General features: G+C 39.5%; 1 protein-coding gene across 1 annotated transcript in view; it reads right to left on the bottom strand.

Moving 5' to 3' along the window:
* Positions 1-14,147, bottom strand: part of nectin1a (nectin cell adhesion molecule 1a) — a 28,955-nt gene extending 14,808 nt beyond the window's left edge. The window contains exons 1-2 of the mRNA XM_012855245.3: positions 13,938-14,147; positions 13,728-13,806 (exon numbers count right to left, since the gene is read on the bottom strand). Coding sequence (XP_012710699.2) covers positions 13,728-13,779 — 52 coding nt within the window. The 5' untranslated portion in view covers positions 13,780-13,806; positions 13,938-14,147. The remainder of the gene's footprint in view (positions 1-13,727; positions 13,807-13,937) is intronic.
* Between the last annotated feature and the right edge of the window lie 3,275 nt (positions 14,148-17,422).

Here is a 17,422-nt window from a genome sequence, read left to right as displayed (position 1 = left end):
AGCCAAGTAATCCACACAAATAAATAAATCAAAGCAACTTAGTCTTCCAATGAAATTACAGATAAATAAAATGAGAATTGCACAGAGAAGAAGAATTAAACACTAAAGTTTAAAAATGCAGCTGGAATCATTGGCATTAGTATGATTATGAGGGGGGTTTTGCAGTTTTACCACCCAATGCAACCCTTTGGCAATTATGAACCTTTTAATAGGCCATCAGTTGTTATTAAACCAGCTGATATTGACTTGCACATTGAAACAGGAATGCTTTCTGAATAGTGACAGATTTCACCTTATTTCCTTTGTGTTATATAATTATTCCCTGGGTCATTTAATTGTTTTAGCCATATTTTAATTTGTGGAATAATTTGCTTTGATTTCTTTGTTTGTGTGAGTTACTTAGGTTGTTGCATACATCTGGTGTAAATTTTATGGCCTCGTTTAAACTGAGACAAATGTTGATATATTCAGTAGTCATTTTATCTTCTCTACATGGAATAAAGGAATGAAGAAAATCTTAAAATTGTACGTTGTATCTGAAGGTGGAAGAAACAAGAATACGGCATCAATAAAAAAAATTAAAAAAACACCATGCCAACAGTGAAGCATGGTGGTGGCTCAGTGATGCTTCGGGGCCACATCGCTTACTCTGCCACTGGAAACCTGTTGTAGGTTGAGGGTCAGATGTATTTAAATATCAGGGAATCAAAGGAGAAAAAAATATGCTGCCTGTGGGGAAGCTGAAGCATCACTGGTTCTTCAAACGAGAAAATGATCCAAAGCATGTCTCAAATCCCACCAAAAAGTGGTTTCAGCAGACATCCAGGAAGAAGCTAAAGTGTTCGACATAATCACCAGACTTGACTTCTATTGAAAATTTCAGGTGAAAAAGGGTGGATGAAACACACATACCGTAGTATGTTGATGCCTTTGCCCCTGAGGAAAGAGCTAAGACGTCTCAGGAATGCTGTCAGAAGCTGGTATCTGGCCTTGAATCACTCCAGTAGAAGATAACAGCAGCGCTACGGAGCTCTTCTAAGTGTAAAAGTGCTTGTTATGAGGGGATTGAATAGTTTGAACATTACAGGAAACATATGAGTAATATTAGAATTTAAAATTCAAAAAAACAGGTTTCCTTGGGCTTTCATCAAATGTAATTCCCCTCTTCCTTATACTTGTTCCACTTCCCAGTCCAAAAAATACTAAATGCTTAGACCAAACGGATACGACAAAATCCATCACAGCCTAATCCACTTGAACAAAATGTTGGCAGTAAATAAAATGTCTTCTCTGAAAATAAATCTGTGACAGCATGACTGGCAAAAATCTGAAAGGCAACATGGATGCAGAGTAACACAACTGCAGCTCTGCACCACGATGCTGAAGTAAGAAAATACTAGTTAACAGGTTCACTTCTTTTTTTTTTTTTTTCACTTTTCACAACATTAGCATTACCATGAACAGGATCTGGGGGATTTAACAAGAAATGTAAAAATGAAGGGTGAATATGCCAGTCTCACAATTATTCAACTTTCTGAATAAAATTATTCACAAGTTCATACATTTACAAATAAGTTGTGGTCACAGGCACACCTGATGAAACTAGTCAATTGCTTCTTGCATCTGGTGTTAAAATATATCTACATAGTATGTGTGTAAAGTGCTTAGAAGCTTGATAGAAACAGGCAATAATTGCTACCCATTTATGCTCATCTTTGAACAAACCTTGGCAAATTAGGTATGATTAATAACTATTATCTAAATTCATTACATTTTAGAGCCAGAAAGCAAACAAAACAATCTTTAAAGTGTGAAATACTAATAAATGGGAAATGGCCGTTTCATAGTTTCTCAAAGCAGATAAGGTATTTTTGCTTCAATTAACCTTTCTGACAGAAAAAAAAAATCTTTTTGGAAAGCAAACCACTACAGATTAATGACGGCTTAGCATATTTCAGAGCAATGCATGCTAACTGTTGTAGACCAAATAGAAAGTTTATACGTTAAAACAATTAAATAAAAAAAACATTATTTTTTTTAAAGGGTACACTTTATTTTGACAAAGCAGGAAAGAATGGAGTGAGCGCCTAATGGGTTTCCCATATATTTTCACCAATGTTTTTCCCTTTTATTTGTCCTCTGTCTGTCGTAGAAAACCATCTGCTGGCCTCCATGGATTGCATTAATCACTAACTGTTTTTTTCTCAGTGTCTGAGCCAAATGAATAACATAGTGTATATTGAGTCCCTCCGCCCGCTTGCGAGTATGGAGGCTCTAAAGGGACATTGAAGAGAAATTTAAAAAAAATCTACTCTTTCGTGTATCTTGTGTCCCACCAGACACTTTCTGGTGCGCACCAGAAAGTTTTTTTTTTTTTTTATTTCCCCCAATGTGCCTTTAGGGACTCTGTATGCAAGCATATCAGGAGCAGCTTTTTTCTGTTAAAGAGCAGGGTCAAACCGAGCTGACTCCTGTGAAGCCACTGCTTTTCAGTGATTGGCCGAGGGGTGAGGAGAAATGAGAAGGTTTTTCTCTGAGGAAGTCCAGACAAACTGAAGAGACAAACCATGAGCCACGCCTGAAGGGGGGAAAAAAGAGAAAAGATAAAAGACACTTAAGCAGATGTGCTGTATCAGAGCCGCGGATTTACCAAGGCGTTTTCTCACTTTAAACTCACTGAAACCAGCTAAGTTTTGCCTCTGAAGAGTGTCTCTGTATGAGCGGTTTCTGTAAAAGAACATTCCCACCGATCACGAATACTAATTTTTGACATTTCATTGCTCTCTCACAAACAGTCAACGCCGATAATGCTGCCAGTACCACCACCTGTGTCTGGATGACTGACGGTCGCTTCAAGCAGTACTTCTGGCCTTCCAGAACCCAGTATGAGGAGCTGCTTCCCCTTGCCGGGGGACAGATAACCCTCCAGGTCTTAGGTCAGTAGATCCATCATTGCTCAATAGTTTAGGGGGAAAAAAAGCAAAGTGGTGACGTTTTTTAGAAAACTACCAGCACTTGGTTCCTCCAAAGGCTGGATAGCTGCAAAGTCAATACCTCGAGGCAAATAGAACGAAGTCTTAGCATGGATTCAGACTATTTTAATTCAAAGTACAATATGAGAGGTAAATCAATCTCAATTATTCCACCGTCAATTAGCTAATTAGTTAATGATCAATCTGAGGTGATTTTTTTTTTCCTTTTCTATTGAACAGTCAATACATATAAAAAGGTCAGGATTTAATATATTTTTTTAGCACTGCAAGATAGGGACATGTCACCCAAGCACCTAAGAGAAAAATCTAGAGTTCATTATTAGTAAAACTAATCTTAAATTACCAGTTTTACAGACAAGAAACAAAAGTAATAAATCCGATTTTTTTTAAATAGACAACAAAAATGCATAACTACTACTTGTATTGATCAGAAATGAAAGGAAATAAGAAATGAAAAGAAAAGTGATCCTGGAGATCCAGCAAATGGCACGTTCTTGTTCAAGCCCAGGCCCCTGAAAACTCTCAGGCCTGTTTCCAACCTGTCAGCGAGAAAAGCCCTCCTACTCTTCAAAGTCCATATCATGTCAGTCACAGCAGTAAATCAGCAGCCAACACACATACTGGATGGTGCTGTGGTGGCTTGGAGATCTAAACTGTCCTCGTCTTCCACCAAAATGGGAGATGAGGGTATTTGTCACTGTACGAATAATCTGGATTCAATCACTTTGATTTGATTGCATTTGATCTGATTTATTTTCTGTTATTTACAACATTACAGGAGAGGAAACAAAATCAAACACTATTTTATAAACACTGATTTGAATTAGAAATGGGACGCTGACCCCTCTGCACTCTAAGAGCTGGAAAGACGTGAAGCAGAAATTGCAACTTATACCAACATGCTACCAGAGTCACAATTTTTAAACAGAAAAGTTAACCTTGCCTGCAAGCCAAATTCACGTGGTATTTGTTGCGTTCGCAAACACACAAGAATCCATCTGGTCCTTCTCCCGCCTCAACCGTTTGCAAAGTGACCCGGCACGAGTCGGCCAATAAGGTTGCAGTATCATGGTTTAAGGCGGGATATACAGCTTGGACAAAGACAAGAGGTGCTGAGCCCACAGCTGAACCAAAAATAAACACGGCAGCGCAGGAAGACGCACGTGTAGCCGCTGCTTTCACATCTGTTTTGTAAGAGTCCACTATTTCATCTTTGAAAGAAGATATTCGTACAAATACTGCGAGAATTCAATTTGCAGGCTAAGTTACATGGTGCCAGCTTCTCACGCCATTTTCATTCGATACCGTAATTGGCTAACACCAAACTCTGGTAGGCGGGCAATAAGTGTCACTTTGCCCGATCAGCTCAGGAGGTTCTGCCAAATGTCCCTCCTTTCCCTGAATGGATTAGATGGCAGGAGTCCCAGATTGATAATGTGTAAAACTAAACAGAGAGCACTACACATTATCAATCTGGCTTGCCAGGTTACAGAAAAGTGTGCAGATAGAAGAGGGTTGTTCAGGGCAGTGCCTGTGTAGGGTTTGCAATGTCTCCATGCTACTACTCTAAGTCAACCCTTGTCCTGACTCTCCTAACCTCACTGGACAAATCATACAACTATGCACCTTAGAGACTTACAATGTGGCTGGAGACTTTGCTATTGTTGTCTTCTTCGTGTGTTTGGATTGACCACCCAAATTCATTCTGACATATTAACCTCATCACCCGTCTTCAATTGTCAGTTTCTTTATTGCATGATTTTTTTTTTTCACATTCCACTCAGCTTCAGAGATCACTCCCTAAAGGCCCGACAAAAATTACCAAGGACAATTAGTAAAAATTATCATATAGTGTATAACCATTGAGATTGTGTAAAGAATATTTTCTTTTTCATCAAATGTAAAATATTCTTGGGTGTCCGTGTCTTTTCTTCTCAGCAAACACAAGCATCCGAACAGAGAGTCCGCTCTGATGAGCTCTGCAACTGAGCTGATTAGGAGCTCAGGCTGAAGCCAGCGCAAAGAAAGACTACCTCAGTGACGGTACAGAAACCCTTGTTTCCTCCACATCTCTCCCAGCTGCCTCTTTTCGATTGTGTCGGCTCACATTCTTCTATTGTTTATAGTATGGGAAATGAGCTCACCATGTCAATAAACCATAAACAGGAGCACGCTGGCAAGAGACAAGCATGGGAACGGTGTAAAACAATGGCAATACTGTTTCCCGCTTGAATGGGCAACATTTAGGAACGCTTAGAGCAGCGCAGCATGACGGTGGGGTTTTCATGAACATCCTGCATGGAGATCCTGGCTCTTTCTTTTGCTGTTATTTGAAAAGCTAATTTTAACATATGTCTGTATGAATGAAACACTGAGGCAACGGCAGGTGTTGTGACTCTTAATTGTTAAAAATATCTGTAAAAAGGTCACGTATTCATGCTGGCCAAACTATGACTGAAAATCAGTTAGATGTTCCTAACATATATTCCAGCTTCTTTAAAACAAAATGTCAGGAGTTTTCTTTCCGTTTGTTTGTTTTTTGCTAGTTTATTTTAAATTGAAATGTTATTCTAGGCATGTGGCTCACACATGTCATGGTAGGTGTTACTCTGGAGAACTGGTATTGGTAGATAAGTTTAATGCACTCTAAGTCTGAGTAGTCATAATGTACAAGGTCAGTCTGATGTAAATGCTTCAGAAGTCATATTGAAATCTGTAAAAGAGTTAGGCACTCATATTTTTGTGAAATTCTGCATTGCAATTTCTAGATATTTCTTTTATGGTCCTTTTAATAATAGTTGTTGCAGAGGCGTGCACCTCATCATCTTCCTATTACTACTCCTGTTAATTAGAGGTATCAGGTTAAAGACGTTAAATGCATATGTACAGCCAAGCATTTAGAATTTGTATTTGTCTTTTTTTTTTTCTCGGCTAGCCAATATTTTAGATTAACAGCTAAAAATTACATTTATGTAATATTTTCCCTTAAATAGTCTCGTTGTGGGGTGTGCTAGTCCACGAACCGGCTGACCCGGGTTCAATTGTTTCCCCCCTCTCTCAGACCCCCTTTCCTGTCAGCCTACTTTGAAAAAAAGAGCCACTAGTACCACAAAAAAACAAGAAAAATAATCTAAAGTTGTTTGGCTGTGAAGCACTTTCAAATCGCTTATGAACTTCAGGCTAAAAAAAAAAAAAAGTGATGCTTGTATTCTCAATAGAACTACAAACTGAAAGCCTCACCACAATATCAATGTGTGCATCTGCAAAGGACTTCTTGCACACAATATTTGAGGGTTATTATATTCCCGTGCCATCTTAAAGGGTGTGGGTGATCATTCTTGGTTGTATTATGGTCTGGACTTTGACTAGATGAAAATTATTTGTACTAAATGTTATTATAGTCGTGCAGGAAGATAAAAACTTTCCTTCTCCCCGTCCACTCTGATCACCTTTCTTTGCCCTGCTGAAGAAAAGCACCTCCACAGCATAATTCTGCCAGTACCATGTCTGGAGTGTTAGTTTGTCCTCAGTGATCTATCCATCTTCTCATTAACACCTCTTCTCTTCTCCGTGTCCTAATTATTTGACGCAGGCATAAAAAAAAAAATTGTGCGATTATGTATCCATTTCTCACACTTTACAATCATGCAATACTTTGCATATGCCATGAGAAAAATCATGAAAACGTTTAGAGTATGAATGCTTTTGAAGGGAACTCTGTATTGCGACATTTTCAGCCAAATGCAAAAACTGTTACAAAAGACCAAAAGAAAGAACAAACCACAAACTTTTGTTCATCTCAAAATCAGTTCAGCGTTTACTAACCTTTTACCCACATGAGTACCAGACAGAAACAATGACCTCATGTATTGGATGAAAAGACGTATTAAAAAATGCAGCGAGAAAAGAGAAGAGAAGAGAAGAGAAGAGAAGAGAAGAGAAGAGAAGAGAAGAGAAGAGAAGAGAAGAGAAGAGAAGAGGGCAGATTAACTGTTTAATCTTTCGTTCATAGAATTGGTGACTGGTGATCGGGGATTACATGCCCTGTTTGTGTGTTTGGGTTTGTGACTGGTGATGCAGAAAAATCTGAAAAGGACAGACACCAACCATATTTACAGTGGTTTGGTTGTTTTGTAATGTCACTACTTTAACCGTTGCCAAATTTACAATTTGCAACAACAAAAAAAAGTATGATGACATAAAATGTACCAAATATATTCCTATCTTCCGTTGATTTGCAGTGCTGCGATAAAGTATTGGCCCCTTTAAAGTTTTTTTTTTCTTCCTGTTTTTTGTATTTTTGTTAGGCTTAAACAATGCAGAGCAAATTTTAACATTGAATAAAGTAAACCCGAGCAAATACAAAGGGCAGTTTTTCTATTGATGATTTCATTCATTAAGGGATATGAAATATGACTTCAATCATATTTTATCAGCTTGTTTAATTGAGCTGAATTAAATTAGATAATAGAATATGTACGTAATACTGTGTAGTACTGTGTTTTTCATTTCAGTTTTGTTTAAGTAAACAGGTCTCCCTTTAAAGTAAGATGTTGGATCTAAATGAGAATACCTGTATAAATAGAGGTAAATAAAAAGATGCAATTAAAATTAAGTGAGACAGAGCTATCCAAACCAACCTGGACCTATGTCCACTTTTGTGGCACTTTTGGTAGCAACAAATTTAATTTTCAATAACTGGCAATGAGCTTCTGTGGAGGTATTTTGATCCACCCTTTTTTTTCAGAATCAATTAAATTCAGCTACATTTAAAGTTTTTTTTGGCATAACCTGCCAGTTTGAGGTCATGCTACAGCATCTCGATCAGGCTTTTAAATAGGTCATTGAAAAACCTTCATTTTGTTTTGGTTTTTGAGTCATTCTGAGGTGGACTCGCTGGGCAGCTTTGAATCCTTTCCCTGCTCCATAACAGAAGTGTGCCTGTGTTACAGTTCAAGAGCTGATGGTTGGTCATTCTCCTTCAGGATATTCTGGCAAAGAGCAAAATTCAGAGCAGCATTACATACAAAAAGTCGTCCAGGTCTTGATCTAAATAGCAAAGCAGCCCCAGACCAAAGTGAACACCCACCACAATGTTTGAGTGTCAGAAACATGTTTCTGAAAAGTGTATATTTTATGTAAAATGCATTGCAATGTTAACCTGACGCCGCCAGATAGATTTGCTTCGCATATCCATCTGGAAACCTTCCGTTGAAGTAATTTTGGGAAGGGGCGAAAATACTGGTTAGCTGATTGGCCTATGTTGGTGATAGACGGGCCAAATAAACCAATCAGATCAACGAAGCATATAACGTACTCGTCAACATGCTTCGTTGTCGCTCTGTTACGAGCGACGACGAAAACACAACCACAAGCCAAGCTAGTCTTGCTGCTGCAGGTAAAGGCTCGTTAGCCCAGCAGAGAAATACTCTGTAATTCCGATAAAACTTGCTCGATAGCCACGCTAACGCTAGTTTCATCGGCTGAAGCCGCCATGTTCTTTAGACTGAACAGTCGCGCTTCTCGTTGCGTCACACCTCAACCCGCCTCAAAGCCAACGCTGATTGGACGTTCGTTTGGTGAACAGCTCCAAATTTTCTTCAACGGAGAGTAGCCAGACTGATCTGCGAGTGAAACCTTGAAAGCTCGCGAGATCAGGATGGTCTCACGAGGCTATTGCAATGTATGCCTTTCAAAGAGTTCTTCCTTGTCTTGTAAGTCCACAAGATATTTTCCCAAAGGTCTTGGAGATTATCAAGATGTTTTTTGGTGTTCTTTTTTTCTCAGTCAGATTTTGACCTAGAAACTCTCACATTGATTGACATTTTTGCCCAGCTTCTTTCATATGGTTGAATCATGAACAACAACCGTATAACTGATGAAAGTAAAGCTTTCCCAGAGCTTTAGACATTGTTGGTTCTTCTGTGACCTCAAGTGATCAATGCATTCTTGGGCTTATTTTTGGGGGTCTGTGCTCTCCTGGAAATGTTCAGTACTGTTCCAAGTTGTCTCCTTTTGTGAATAAGGATTCTCTCTCTGCGTGGTTCTCTGGAGTCCCAAACCCTTAAATGGCCTTGTAACGTTTTCCAGACTGATAGATGATTTATTTTTTCTCATCTGTTCTGTACTTTAGTCCAAGGCATGATATGCGGCTTTTTTTAGATTGTTTAGCCTACTTCATGATGCCAGACAGGTTCGGTTTAACCACTTTCTTGATTCCACAGATTCTACAGTTCAGGCTGTAATCAGCCCTGGGTGTTGCGAGTGAAATTGAACTTTCTGCAAAGTGTGGTCGATCACAGTTAACCCAGGATTTAACATGAGCAGTGATTACTTTTTCACATGTTCTCCGGTTGTTTTGTTCAGTTAATAAATGCAATCACTATTTGAAAACGGCCTTTTGATTGACTCAGTTCTGTTCTTAAAAGGTGCCTGATGATCTGAAACAAAGTGTGACAAAAATCCAAAAACAGGAGAAATCTAATACATTTTTTCCAAGCACTGTTGCAGGATAAAAAGCCTTCGTTGCCCCTGAAATCAATAGTCTTGTTTTTGATTGGAACCGGCGCGCACACGTGTCTTCATGCGTGTGTATTTGAGTTTATGTGGGTGTGTAATCTCTGTGGCATTGCAGGAACGTGGCGAGTACGCTTGGCCAGCGTTCAGCGGCCAGCTCACAGGATTATGGGGACTGCTGCATGTGTGGCTCAGACATTACATGAGAACACAAAAGGCAAGAAGGAGAAGAGATGGAGAGAAATCGGAAGGAAAAAAAAACACCTGCGGAGAAGCGTCACCTGGCCGATGACACAATGCGTCTTAAAAGTGATTCAAATCTGCAAAATCTGGGGAGACTGGAGTAGAAAAGAGACAAACAAAAGGCAGAGATGACAGAAGGAGTGCGTTTGTGCAGGATTATTTCTGTAGAGTAGCGTCTGTGTGTTCCAGCTGTGGGCAGTGGATTATGCAGAAATGCATGAGCAAGTCAGTTAGCCTCATTCAGTCTTTTCTGTGTGCCCGAATGCAGGGGAGCTCAGAGTTTTAATGCAAGAGGAAAAACCAAATAGCCGATTGTGACAGCGCTCGTCACCAATAATTGCCAGGTTCCCCAAAACCCCCCCCACCGATCCGCTCCAAAAAAAAAACACCGAAAACCCAGCAGCAACAGTCGGCAGGCTGAATCTTGGCACCAGTCTTGTTGTTGCCTCCTGCACGGCTCTAATCCACTGCTGCGTCCTTCAACATGACAATCACATGGTGCGGACTCATACTAATAACACGTATGCACATACATGTGCACGGCAGCCAGTGACTGCCCAGCTCACACAGCGAGGCATTGTTATTGTCAAGAGCGGAAGGGGAGGGGGGGGGGGGGCGGGCAATCACAGCAGATGTCACAGCAGCTTTAGCTTTACATTTTACCCATACCACCCTCCGTACACTACGACGCCGCCACAGAGCAAATGCCGGCTGAATGCGTTGCCCAAGCTCACGGTGACTTCACTGCTGCACCTGTTCCAGTGGCCATGGCTTTGGACCATTCATTCAAACACACAATAAACTTTTAGGAACAGCTATGCCATCTGAAGCAGCACCCAATAATTTTTTTTTTCAACTACTGCCTCACACAAGTTTAGCAGACGATATGTAAGTCTTGCTGAGCAGCTGAGTATTTAGTGTCGTTTCACATCTGAGCCTGATGTTGCTAACCATCCCATGTCTCAAAGTGAGAAGTGCTTGTGAGGTTTACGTTTGTCAACAGAGGAACTATTTATGATGCGGTGTTTCCGGATGTAAGTAACACAACAGATTTTAAAAAGTCCATAAGAAGATAATGTGAACTCTTTCTCTACTGTTTTTTTCTGCATTTCTATTGTGCATAATCTAATAGCAACAGAACTTATAACAAAGGCTTTTCTATTCTCAAATGCACATATAAATCATGTTGTTGACTTTTTCATCTTAGTGCGAAACCTTCTAGCCAGACGCTTTTTGGAAAAAATCAGTCAAACTCACTCAGGTATATGTCTTGGGTCAGTTTTCCAACTCATTTGGTTATTTTCCTGTAATTTGCCATTTTAATTATCAGATAAAGGCTACCCTATAAGAAATAAGCTTCCTCACTCATATGTTCCTCTGGTGACATCACAAAAGGCATGAGGCATCCAATCAAAACCATTCGTCAAAGATATTTACTTGTATTCTGTACATCTAAAGTAGTATACATGCAGACTAGGGCTGGACAACATGGACAAAACTTATATCACGATATATTTGTTAATTTCAGTCGATACAATATAATTACGATATCGATATAAAGAAAATAAAAGCCTCAGGAAGACTGCCAAGAATGCCCAAAACAGATGCATGTACAAGCTTATGACAATTATTTTGCCATGTTCATAAAACTCCGCCAACATAACACCTTAGAAGTATTTGTTTTAAAAAATAAAATAAAACTTAATAAAACCCGGAACATCAGTCAGGGACAAAGCTGTAATCGTACACTGTAATGTATATTGAAATATCAGAAATGTCATATCACCTTTAGAGAGTAAAGTTATATTGCGATATATATTAATATGTAATTATTGTCCACCCCTAATTCAGACAGCATGCAGTGCTGTTGTACTGACTAATTACCCAACTAAATATTGTGATAGAGAAAGAAAACAGAATTTACACATTTTGAACGAGGCAAATATAATATATCTTTAGATGGAAAAACTCCAACTGGAATATAAACAGATTTATACCAGTTAACGTTCTGAAGACAGCCACCGCCGTTGTCATTGTTCACTTCAGTTTCACCATCCATGGATGTCAAACTAGGGCTCAAACGCATAAAGTTGACCTCCCTCACAACTGCCATGCTTCAAAACTATTGCAAAATCTGCCAGATCGGCTCAACTCTTGTGATTTTTGCGACGCCATTGATCCAGATACACACACACACAACTGAAGAATATGAAGTTTGTATTTTATAAAATCCAGCAACAAAATCTGTACTTCATTACCCAACCGTGATAAAACACATTATTATATATGTGTAACATGGTGACCCGGTGGTATGGTATCAACATACCCTCTGAATACCAAATGAGCCATGCTGTCGTGGTGCAATTGGCAGAAGAAGCACTACGCAGACAATAGTAAAGAAGCAGGAAGATACAGGTGGAAGCAAGTGCAATTGTTTGATGCAAGATCGGATTCAATGTGCAGGATGAGCTAACAAAAAAAAAAAAAACAATCACAAGGAAGCTAAGGCCAACCATGACAGAAACCTGGAAGTAACTATGACAACATGTGGATCTGACAAATACGCACACAGGAAAGCGGGACTCTAAATCCTGACAGGGATCATTAACATGAGGAACATTTGTGCTGTCTCCAAAAGTGAGACAAAATATACCGAAAGGAGGACTGACAAGGAACCAATATAACGTGAAGTAATTGGGACAAAACCAAACAAAATGAAACAATGTTAACCGCACACAACAAGCAGAAATGTTTAGAGAAATAATAACTTTCTCTTCACTATAGGCTAAATTACACAACCATAATGCAGCTATGGCACGTAGCTATATGGCTGAGAGTACTCCAAATGTATGCTGAAATACTTACACCATACCTTATTTTCATTTTCAGAATCTCAGTATTCTACACCAGTCTGGCATAACATTATGACTACAATAGTCACTCTAACTGGTCTGCAGCCCCATACCCATCAAGCTGTGTATTGCAGTGTGTATTCTGACCCCTTTCCATCAGAACCAGCACTAACATCTTTAGCGACATGAGCTACAGCAGTTCCTCTGTTTGACTGGACCACAGGGACCAGCCTTCACACTTGCATCATTGAGCCTGGGCTGCCCATGACCTCGTTACCAGTTCTTCAATGTTTCTTCCTTTGACCACTTTTCCGAACTTCGTGGACAGTGCCCTGCCTCTGATACGGCACGTCGTCTTTCAGGACACATGGTCCCTGAGATATCCCCCCAACAGACAGGTGCAATGATGAAAAGATAACCGTTGTTATTCGCTTCGCCTGCCAGTGGTCATAATGTCATGTTTGATAAATGTTCAGATATATTTTTTTTTAAGTTAGATTAAAAAAAATAACATGTCAATATCTACATTTTCATTGGTGAGGACCAATTACTCATTCTTCCTTATAACATGTCTATGTTTTACTCTGACCACTACTTTTTTTTACAGTCCTTGTACTTTTGGACAACAATATAGCGTTATGATGTGTGACATTGTACATTGTTGAGTGTTGAGTGTTGTGCATAATGGAAGACAAGTCAATTTCATTTTTTTAAAAGTGGTTAAGTAGCTTTGACTTGGCCATACAGCCTATGTTTGGAAAATGATAATTGTAAGCCTTCCATGTTAAGAGATGACATCACCACTGTGTTGTCACTGGAAATCAGATTAATTAACATTTCAACTAATTAAAAACAGGCTCAAATGAGTCCTAATTAGCATTTTTTTTAAATAGTACCTTTTGAGATCACAAATGTTTTTTATAGTTAGGGTTATGCTTGTAAATACGTGTAAATACATTAAACACCACATACTTACACAAAAGCAAATTGTGAAGTGATGCATTTTTAGTTAAACCTAAACAGTTCTCCTACTAAATGGAAGACAGTGTCAGAGCGCTGGGTCTATAGGAGGCTGACATACTTGTTTAGAAATTATATTTTACCAAAACAAAACCAACATTACCTGAAATAACACAAGTAGTCATGAAGAATAGCCACAGTCCAGTCTGTTCCATGTCCGGACCACCGTTGCCAGCTTCTCCCTGCGTTTAAAATTCCCAGAGTAAACTTGCTGAACTCCTCTTAGAATAAAAAGAAAGGAAGGGAAAAAAGGGACAGAGACTCGGTTTGAGCACCGGGGTCCGCTCCTGTGTGTGTCACACGGAGAGCTCACGTTCAGCGTGACCTGTGGCACTTTTTCTTTCTGGCGCTCAGCGTGGAGTCGGAGCTGCTGCGGCGCTCTGGAGCTCGGCGGGGATAAAGCAGCTTAAACGCGTGGGCAGATTATTTCCGAGATAGACTTCTCCCCAGCTCCGACCGACAAACAGCCTGTTTGTCAGTCACTGAGCGAGGGCTGTGCTGACCAACCCGCCAGGCGGGCAGATATAAGGTGTATGGATAAATGAAAGAGCTGTGAGCTGGGGACGCAATTAACAGGCCAGACAGGGACGGAGCAAGAGAATTTAGGGGCTGTCATTGTATCCCCCCCTTTAGCTGCACTTTTGTTATCCTCAGATGAAAGTGATCTGATATTTTATGTTGGATGTTTATTCAGATGAATCCAAAAACTCCTCTGTAATTTTCACGCCAGAAAACATATCCCGTGATATATTGTTTAGTATTTTCCATCTAAAAGGTTTGTGTTTTTGTTTTTTTGTTTTTTGCTTTCTTTTATCCTATCAACAAAAACACATGTACCGTTTGAAAAACAGTTAGATGTTTAATAGCTTCAGGACAGCCTCTGTGCTAGTTATCAATCTGTGTAGTTTCAAACAAAGCGGTGAGAGGGGAGGATGCAAGGAGTGCTACAACACCCCCTGGTGGTGGGCGGAGGCCATGCATAATTATAATACTATAATTGTTCATTGGACCACTTGCATCGTGCATACAACCGTTGTTCTTCTTCACACACCTAATTGTAGAGTCATGAAGTGGTGATGCCTATCCGAGAGGGCAGCCTGCTTGGACTGCATCACCGGAGACCACCAATCCTACACAGAGATGTATACGCAACCCTGCAAGAACACAATTAAACCAAAGGCAAATTAGAATGGCCTTTTAACCTAACCAAGAGTACCCAGACAGAACCTGTGCATGCATGGGTAAGAGAAATCAAACCCAAGACCTTCTTGCTTGCAGCAATGCTAAAATCTGTGCCACTGTGCAGGATTTAGAGTGGTCACTCGCACTAAAACATTTTAAGGAATAACTAAGATACAAACATGCATGAAATCCAACTTCTTTGAAGGACCAGTTTGGATTCTTAGACGTAAGTCTGTGTTATTGGTAATAGTTCTTATAATTGTAGCAGAAGGTGTCATAGAACCCCGAGCTTGTTGGAAATTTAAGTACATCCTCGAAGGTGTGTAACATACATTGAATCAATTCACCTCATCAGCTAACTGGGTCAATTAGCTGACCATGGGTCAATCAAAATCCCTTTCAAACAACAATCAGACTTTTAGTACGAGATTGACTTACCTGTACAAGATAACCTGACAAGCCAGATTGATAATGTGTAGCACTTTACATTTGGCACATCATCAATTCTGGGACTGCTCCTATCGAATCAGTTTGGGGAAAAGAGGGACATGCAGCAGAACTTTGCGAGCTGATTGGACGAAGCAACACCTAGTGCCCGCCTACCAAAGGTTGGTTTTAACCAATTAATGGTATCAAATGAAAATGTAAGCTGCAGGCATCATGTTCACAACTACAACAAGGTAAGCTAGTCAAGGCTCTTCTTGTTGTTCTTCTTCCAAAGAAGAAATCATGGATTCTCACAAAATAGACATGATAGCAGCAACTACGCGAAGAAAAACATTCAAGTCAACACAAACAATATTTTAAAAAAGGTCTTTGGATGATGGTGAGCACGTCAAGGCAGTTGAGTCTATAGTATCAAAAAGAATGAGCAAAAATGCAATAAAACTAAAATATTTTGTTAACATTAAGAACAAACAGAGAGCGACATTTTATCTTATAACAATAATTTATATATGATAAATTGCATCGTTCAGTAAGATTAAGTTATTGTGATTCAATGGGTAAACAGCAGCTCAGGTTTAGATAGAACAACACGTATGATGCTACATTGTTAGCCTTTCTCCTACAGACATGTTTGGTATCTAGTGACGAGACAAGACAATAAGAAACTTAATTTCATGTAAGTCCTGATTTTTTTAAATTAACATCAGGAAAAGATGTATGACAGATATTTTTACTTTAAAGTCTAAAACTGTACATAAATAAAACAAGCAGTGTTTGAGAAACAGTGAGTAAACAAACTTCATCGTTAATGTCCTCTGTGCAATCTTGAGCAATCCTACCCATCATTGCGGAGGATTTTTGGCCCAGTCTTCTTTACTCTGCATTTCAAGATTATGGGATGTATGCATGCATTTCAATCAAGTTGAGGTCTGCACTCCGAATGCATCAGTGATTTTTTTTTTTTTTTTTTGTTCTGTTGTAGATTTGTTGCTGTGTTTTTGGATCACTGTTCTGCTGCATGACCCAGTTTTTCTGAACTTGAGCCTAGACAGATGGCCTCACATTTGACTGTAGGATACTTTGGAAAACAGAGAGGTTCAGCTTTTACTCAGTGATTGCAAAATACTCTGGTCCTGTGGCTCCAGAATGAGCCCATCATCCTCGTAGCATAAAGCCCGGAGATGAGCTGTTTTTCTCTGAAAGTCTATTTGGCTTCTATCTGTTGAAATGGTCTCTCTTATTTTGGAGTCTGTTTAGATGTTGATAAAATATTTTTGCCAAATTATGCAGCACTTCAAGCTTGCTGACATCGGTTCGGTTCAAAGAAGAAAAAAATCTTACAAGCCTGTATGAAAGTCTCACTTGTTCATTCTTGGTCTAGGATCAAGAAATACCTCATACGGAACACATCTGCTAATAATAAGTGCGATAAAAGATTTAAAAACACAACATGCCATACATGTATCTAAATAACTTAAAGAACAGATGAGAAACAAAGTCACCATCTGTCTAGAAAAGTTTCCAAATTCACTTGTAAGGTTTTGGTTCTCCAGCAAAGTTTTCTACTGATAATTTTATACATTTTCACCACTTTCCTCAGATAGTTCACTCATTTGAAAAATATTCACAAGGGAAAAGTAGAGATTTTTGTAAGGTGTGGGTTTCCTGGGATATCAATTGTAAAACCAATAGAGTATTATGGAAAAATAACTTCATATTTACAGTAAAACATGTTAGTGGCAGAGTGATGGTCTGGGGCTACTTCAGGACACGAACGAGTTGGCATAATTAGTCGAAGCTTAAATTCCGTTCTTTACCTGAATGCTGGCAGGAATGCTGATCTGTTCATGGCCTTAAGTCCACTTGGGTCATCCTGCAGGACAAATGATCCAAAGCACACCAACAAGTCCATCTCAGTATGGGTCATAAAAGAGAAGATGAATGTGTCAGTGTTGTGGTGGACGGACCAAGACGTAGATCAAAGCTTGGGTGTCGCATGTTGAACAAAGTGATAATTTATGGAAGGCAACAGGCTTAGCAGAACCAGGAACACAGCAGGGGATGACCAGAACAGGGTAGCATAGATGGATGTGTAATGTTCGGAGGTAGGACCCAGTACACAACCAAGACAAGTCAGTGACGTTATAAAGCTGTTTATTGAAGGCGGAA

This window comes from Fundulus heteroclitus, chromosome 11, assembly GCF_011125445.2.
Source record: "Fundulus heteroclitus isolate FHET01 chromosome 11, MU-UCD_Fhet_4.1, whole genome shotgun sequence".
Classification (NCBI taxonomy): Eukaryota; Metazoa; Chordata; class Actinopteri; order Cyprinodontiformes; family Fundulidae; genus Fundulus; species Fundulus heteroclitus.
This window is presented reverse-complemented; position numbering and strand designations above follow the sequence as displayed.